The following is a 7,357-nucleotide window of genomic DNA, read 5'->3' as shown; positions in this document are numbered from 1 at the left end:
TTGTCAGTCCCAGCTGCAGTCCGCGGGCATAAACGTCTAAGGAATTTTTTTTGTATATTCTGCAACTTTTGTAATTCTGCTCACAATCCGGCACATTTTTAAGCTTAGTTTTCATGAATTTCATGTTGTTTTTTTTATCTCTCTGACTTGTGATAGGCATTTTTCTACTAAACTTGTCCACGGCTAGAACAGCTTATCAAAGTGAATCTGGAAATCACTTATGTAAACATACACACATGCACGTTCGGTAACCAATTGTACAAATGTCAACTTTCCTTCAAAATGAAATCAGGTTAATATTTTCTTTTAACCAGTTCTCAAAACGTAAAATATTTGTAAATTCCTTTTTGTATAAGACAAACAGCTGAAACATATATCCATAAGGATTTATTTAATGCGACGCATAATTCATATAATGTCTCCATTTCAGTAAGTCTGTGAAACTTTTACTCGTTAAAAAACAGCTGTCGACTTGCGTGTATGAAATTTGAAGCAGAAAAAAGGCAAAGTTCTGCACAAAAGTGATCTATTTTCTGCAAGATAAGTCTGTTTCTGCACAAAAAGTGATCTATTTTCTGCAAGATAAGTCTGTTTCTGCACAAAAAGTGATCTATTTTCTGCAAGATAAGTCTGTTTCTGCACAAAAAGTGATCTATTTTCTGCAAGATAAGTCTGTTTCTGCACCAAAAGTGATCTATTTTCTGCAAGATAAGTCTGTTTCTGCACCAAGTGGGTGTTTCCTCCCAATATTCCGTGAAGGCTGAATACAGCAGGGACAAGCTTATGTTGGATACAAAACACACAGTACTTCCACCTCATTTCTTTTTGTGAGAAAGATGGTTTTTCGATGAAAAATATCAAAAACAAGCAAGTGACGTGTTCAACGAAGAGCACTTTATGAACTTTGGTTTAGGAATTTGTAACCAGTAGACCTATTGATTATTATCAACCTGCATTTCCTTTTAAATCTCTGAATTTATATTTCATATTTTCTCTTCTTTCCTGCAATTGGAACAAGATATTAACTTGACCTGACTTTGGCGTGAATTAGAAATTATCATTCAAAGTTTATTATTTTTTTCTGAAATTGCAGGAATTATGATGTCTTGAACAGGCTGTTTTTCATGTATATCAACCAAAGAATACTAAATGACTTTTATTGTAGTGATACTGTGTTGTTAGGGTTGGTAAAGATCTCATCAAGAACCTCAGTCATGGGGACCCTGAGTAAATTAAGACACCTCAAATGTGAGGTATTGGGCCAAGCTTACCCATCTGGAGACTGAGTACAAGATAGCTGGTGTGGAATTTTAGAATCTTCTCATTTAGTGATCGCATCCATGATGTTTTGCTTTCTTCATCATCGTACTGACAGTATGATTTGTCACTGCAGGGACAGATTTGAACTTGTCTAGGGGGGCCCAGGGCCCATCAAGATGTTAAGATGAAAGGTACAGCTGACATGCTTCAGCTGCAGAGGAATAAGTGATGTCATTTCATTGGGACTTCATGGTTAGCCAGTTTGGGAGGATAAATGTTGATACATGCTGACATCTATATATATACTACTCAAAATAAGTTGAAGATCATCCAATTCTTTCTGATGACTAGAGTTAATCTGTTTTTCTATGTATGAGTTTCAATTGTGCAAAGGATCCGGGTTAGAATAGTCCCTCCGCAACCCCCCAAGCAAACTACTGTGCAATATGGTTCTGGATTGTCCTTAAAGGGCCAGTTCACACGGAAATGAGCCTATTTTTCTTGTACTTTTTCCACATTAAAAGTGTTAACCTAGAAGTGTCATAGACAAAAATATAAAAATATCACAATTAATTAACATATTTTTCTCATTAAAACGATTTATATTTTTCACATTTACCAAGTGTTCTATTTCCACAACAAAAACACCATGGCTTATGCCCCTTGCAATATGACGTCATTGGTGCCAATTGATAAACATTATGACGTCATTATGCTTTGTTAGAGCCGCTTCACGTGGTGTAGGTCCAGGTGTGTGATTCTAGCGTCTCAGATGCCAGCCAGCATAGTGTTATGCTGAGTCACCACTGCGCCTGTGTGTGTCGTAGGCCATGTTGTTTTACCGCAAACTGGTACTTGATATTTTTTGCGTCGAGAATAGACAGGGACCCAGTTGAATTGGCACCAATTACGTCATAATCTAAGGGGGATAACTCAGGCCTGTTTAGCTCGAAAAACGAAGGCCTCATAACGGCATATCATTTTCACACTATTGTGAGCTTCCTACTTTCACTGTGAAAAAAATGAGTGTATATTTTCAAGCCCAGATACTAATTAATTCTAAAATTGCGTTTTGTTTAGAAAAAGAAAGAAAGTGATTTTTGCGTGTACACTCCCCCTTTTAGGAATTCACCTGCTGCTGATGGTGGTTTAAAGATGGCATTTGTGTCACTACTGCTGTGTACAACCAAAACCTCACGCTGAAATGATAGAGAGGATACACTTCTTGGGCATTGAGATGAAAGATTTGATGGTTTTTGTTTTGTTTTAACAACAACAAAACCTTTTTTTTCATTAAAGTAACTGATTCAGCAATCATCTTAAAAATGTCAGTAGAGGTCTTTGTTGATTTTTGTTTTGAAACTCATATATTAATTTCAAATCGAACATTTTTTTTGTAAGAATATCTCAATAAGGCTTAAAAAATAAAAGATTTGGTTCCCAAGCAACGTTTTTTGAAAATATAGTGTGGGCAGGCGGTGTCTTTTTTTGGGTGGGTGGGTGGGGGGAGGAGATGTTCAAACTAGTATGTATCCAAATAAACAATTATTATGTACAGTCAACCACGGAAAGGTCATCCCTACATAAATGTATTCCTTGATGAGTAAAATACTGGAATACAGTATTTGACTGCCGTTGGACTTGGAATATTTAAGGATTTTTTAGAAAGAAATTTAAATTGATATAAAAACAAACAATGCAGCAGACTTTATGATGATGCGGGCGGTGCCTGACAACCGAGACTATTATTTGGGGGGGGCTACTTCATCAGTTTGTCTTGTAGTCAGTCTAGTCTTCCATCTCATGTCACAATTTAGATTTAGTGGAAGTGTCAAAGATTTGGTTAAATACAGGCTTCACAGGCCATGAAGGAACATGAATCATGTACTCGGTCTTGAGAAATCTTTCCTGACCAATCCCCTTCTCAAGTGAATTTCCGAATCATGAATATATATTTCATAGTTTGTAAACCCTGTTGACATCTATTAAAAGTCTCTTGGAAAACAACTTGTTATTAACAAGGATTGTTTGTGACAGTTTGATCTTGTGGGCAAAAATGAGACCTCATCAATCCCTTTCCTTAAGATGTGGATTTTGTATTGGAGTTCTAATTCTCATTGAACAGGTGTCTTTTGATCGGAAATTTCTTCTGTATCTTACTAATTCATGACTGTGTGTAAAGATGGCCCACTGGCATCCCATTCAGAAAACAACCTCAGAATCCAACATCCAACAGAACTCGGAGCAACCTCCCCTTACGACTTCCCCATCAATTTGCTGATTCTTGGAAGACATTTATTGCTGTACCTTCCTGTCAAATAACACAAAATCTATGTTTTAGGGTGATAACAATACTTGTCTAAGTAAGGATAAGATTTATGGATGAACAACTTCTTTATTACAATTAAGAGCGACGTTTCGGTGTAGGTTCTAACACCGTTATCAAGCAAGTGATATACAGAGTGTGGTTGACAAGTATATATACAGGTAGGAGGCAATGTTTATACAGTAGAGTAGATATCAGGTAGTTTTCTGGATTGGAGAAGCATGTTATGCATCACTTTGGGCTTTCCTCCCACATCAAGCTGACACTCCGTGATATAACTGGAATACTGTTAAAAGCGGCGTTAAACCAACTCACTCACTCACCCCTCTCTCCCATCACCCAATATTCATTGGCTAGTTCCTAATTCAACATGACTATTTTGCTGTCAGTCAATGTATTGTTGTCAGTTTCATGTTACCATGGTTACTGTTTTGTTAGTCATTGGTAGAAGCTTTAAGTGGATGGACATTTCATCAGATGATTATGAACTTTTGTACTTCCTGTTCTTCAAGCATACAGAAATATATGCTTCCTCCGTACCAAGCAGTGGTACATGTAAGGAGGGCCAGATGGCTCAAGGTTCGATCGAATTGTGTATGCTTCTTATAACTTTGTCACAATCACCATCTTCCTGAGGCAAGGGAGTTAACTGACCATGATAGTCCAGTTTCCACCCTTGCCCAACTAGGCTGGACTACTGGGTCTATGCATTGTCCAATAAAAATTGCGTAACGAATTTAACATCCGGTTCGTAAACTGCAGTGCAGATTTCGGTCAATTGCAGGATTTGCAAAGCATGTTTAATCAAGGTGGGCACATGATTTGATGCACTTCGTGAAATAAGTCCCGTTTATTGCAAAATAGATCTGGATTATCGATCAGACTGTCTTCACTGGGCACTACCATTTTGTTTGAGCAAATGCAAGTGATATGAGAGGTGGACTCTGATTGGTCAATAGGAGGGACATAGAGGGGACATAACTCGTAATGGCCACTTGTGGCACTACGCTCAAACCCAGAAATTCCAGCATAGTTCGGCAAGGGTGGAAACTGGACCTCTACAGTCTCTTGCCTCGGGAAGATGCACGCTCACAGGCACATGGTTGCTTTAGTTACTGCAACCAGCCATTTAATATTGTGGGTGGGTTGTGATGAGGATGACTGGGTGACTGGGGAAGCAGCATATATCGTTACCCTAATAGCCTGAGGGAGCATGGGGCCCGGTCGTCCAAGGCACTGCAGTGTGCAGAGTTGCGTCCCTTGGCCATGACAGAAACCAATGATTGTCGGTTCGAATCCCAATTCTCCCCAATTTTGTTTCCAGGTATGTCAGCACCAAAACCGTGCTTGTGGATTTCACCAAAGTGGTAAACGTCTGAGACCTGCACCACTTCAGGCTTTCCTCCCACATTAAGCCGACACGCCATGATGTAACTGAAATACTGTTAAAAGTGGCGTTAAACCCAACTCATTCACTCATTGTTTCAAAACATTCTCCTCTGAAAAGAGGAGCAAGCAATTCTTTTTGGCCTCACAACAAAAAGAATTCAAGACACATTTTTGGAAATTGTGATGCGATATTAACTATTTTTTCACCCAAAATGGCAGGAAGAGTATCACAAAGCATACCGGTAGGCAAAGGGTAAGCATGTGGAAAAGACAGGGGTACTGTTCCCTTCCACATAACCAGTGTAGCCAATTCTTGCTGAAACATTGCTGAAATAATTTTTGAGATCACACTCACTCTTCACCTGAAGGCCACGGGGAGTTTAAAGGGTAAAATGGTCTCTCTTTATGCTGAATATGTCTGTAAGTTGTGTACTCAAGCTATATCAGTGAAGACTGCATTGACGTTTGTACTGGTAATTGACATGTTCTTCAAACTTGGCTGCTTGTTGCAATCCATCCTGTCTTCATTGTGTCACTTTTCATGTTTTATCTGCATCAATACGTTGCCATGCTTCATGTGTCCTTCAGACTTCTAGAATACCAATTACCTCTGTTACCAGCCTAGTCATGTGATGAAGTGTCCCACAGTCCAGTGTTACAGGAGTCCGATCACTGTCAGTTACATGTATCACCTATTTATCATTGATTACTTCTTAACAATAGTTCATTTTCCAATCATATGAATGTCATCATCTCATGCGGTGCTTCCCCATTGCCCCATAGCACCTAACAGCACCCCTCAGTGCCCCTCAGTGCCCCATAGCACCCAACAGCACCCTCAGTGCTCCATACCACCCAACAGCACCCTCAGTGCTCCACAGCACCCAAGAGCACCCCTCAGTGCCCCATAGCACCCAACAGCACCCTCAGTGCTCCATACCGCCCAACAGCACCCTCAGTGCTCCACAGCACCCAACAGCGCCCCTCAGTGCCCCATAGCACCCAGCAGCACCCCTCAGTGCCCCATAGCACCCAACAGCACCCCTCAGTGCCCCATAGCTCCCCTCAGTGCCCCATAGCACCCAACAGCACCCCTCAGTGCCCCATAGCACCCCTCAGTGCCCCATAGCACCCAACAGCACCCCTCAGTGCCCCATAGCACCCAACAGCACCCTCAGTGCTCCATAGCACCCAACAGCACCCTCAGTGCCCCATAGCACCCAGCAGCACCCCTCAGTCCTCCATAGCACCCTCAGTGCTCCATACCGCCCAACAGCACCCTCAGTGCTCCATAGAGCCCAACAGCACCCTCAGTGCTCCATAGCGCCAAACAGCACCCTCAGTGCTCCATAGAGCCCAACAGCACCCTCAGTGCTCCATAGAACCCAACAGCACCCCTCAGTGCCCCATAGCACCCAACAGCACCCTTCAGTGCCCCATAGCACCCAACAGCACCCCTAAGTGCCCCATAGAGCCCAACAGCACCCTCAGTGCTCCACAGCACCCAACAGCACCCTCAGTGCTCCATAGAGCCCAACAGCACCCTCAGTGCTCCATAGAGCCCAACAGCACCCCTCAGTGCCCCATAGCACCCAACAGCACCCTCATTGCTCCACAGCATCCAACAGCACTCTCAGTGCTCCACAGGATCCAACAGCACCCCTCAGTGCCCCATAGCACCCAACAGCACCCTCATTGCTCCACAGCATCCAACAGCACTCTCAGTGCTCCACAGGATCCAACAGCACCCTCATTGCTCCACAGCATCCAACAGCACCCCACAGTGCCCAATAGCACCCTCATTGCTCAATAGCATCCAACAGCACCCCATATTGCCCCATAGCACCCCACAGTGGACCTCGGTGCCCCATGTCACACCACAGTGCACCTCATTACGTCACAGAATCCAATTGTTTCATGTAATGTTTCAGTGCTGTCGGGAATATCTTGACTGCATGGCTTTGTGATTATGCAGTAATTTACGATTTCATTCCTGGTCATTGAGATGTCATTAATTTTACTTGAAGAGTCATTTTCTCAACTCTGTACAGTGAGGCAAGGATGATCCGGGACAAGTTGTTTCTCCCATGGTCTAGTTCTGTTACACAAAACAATTGGTCCATAATGAATCGTGGGCTTGTTGGATTTAAATCATGGTGTCTACCCTTTGGAGCATCAAATCTGGTACCGGTAATTAGAAATGGTTGATGCCAAAAATTGGTCTCATTGTTGGAGAAACGACTTTGCATGTGCAAGACTAAATACTGACAAAGGATGAGGTATTGTGAGGGGGCTCTTGTTTGGCCCACAGGCTCTGTTTAATTTAAGATATGTAGGAAACTTTTCCAAATTATCATTCAATTCAACACTTATAGAAGTTAC

General features: G+C 42.0%; 1 protein-coding gene across 1 annotated transcript; it reads left to right on the top strand.

Annotated features, from left to right (window-relative positions):
* The first annotated feature begins 5,187 nt into the window (after positions 1 to 5,187).
* LOC125377369 (DNA translocase FtsK-like) lies at positions 5,188 to 6,788 on the top strand. Its single transcript, XM_048390426.1, has 3 exons — positions 5,188 to 5,217; positions 5,838 to 6,093; positions 6,358 to 6,788. Exons 1-3 carry the CDS (start codon positions 5,188 to 5,190, stop codon positions 6,786 to 6,788), a joined length of 717 nt encoding a protein of 238 aa, XP_048246383.1.
* The last annotated feature ends 569 nt before the right edge of the window (positions 6,789 to 7,357 follow it).

Source organism: Haliotis rufescens, unplaced genomic scaffold (genome assembly GCF_023055435.1).
Source record: "Haliotis rufescens isolate VD_foot unplaced genomic scaffold, xgHalRufe1.0.p SCAF_9, whole genome shotgun sequence".
Taxonomy (NCBI): domain Eukaryota; kingdom Metazoa; phylum Mollusca; class Gastropoda; order Lepetellida; family Haliotidae; genus Haliotis; species Haliotis rufescens.
Note: the sequence above shows the minus strand (reverse complement) of the source record. Positions and strands in the feature narration are given on the sequence as shown.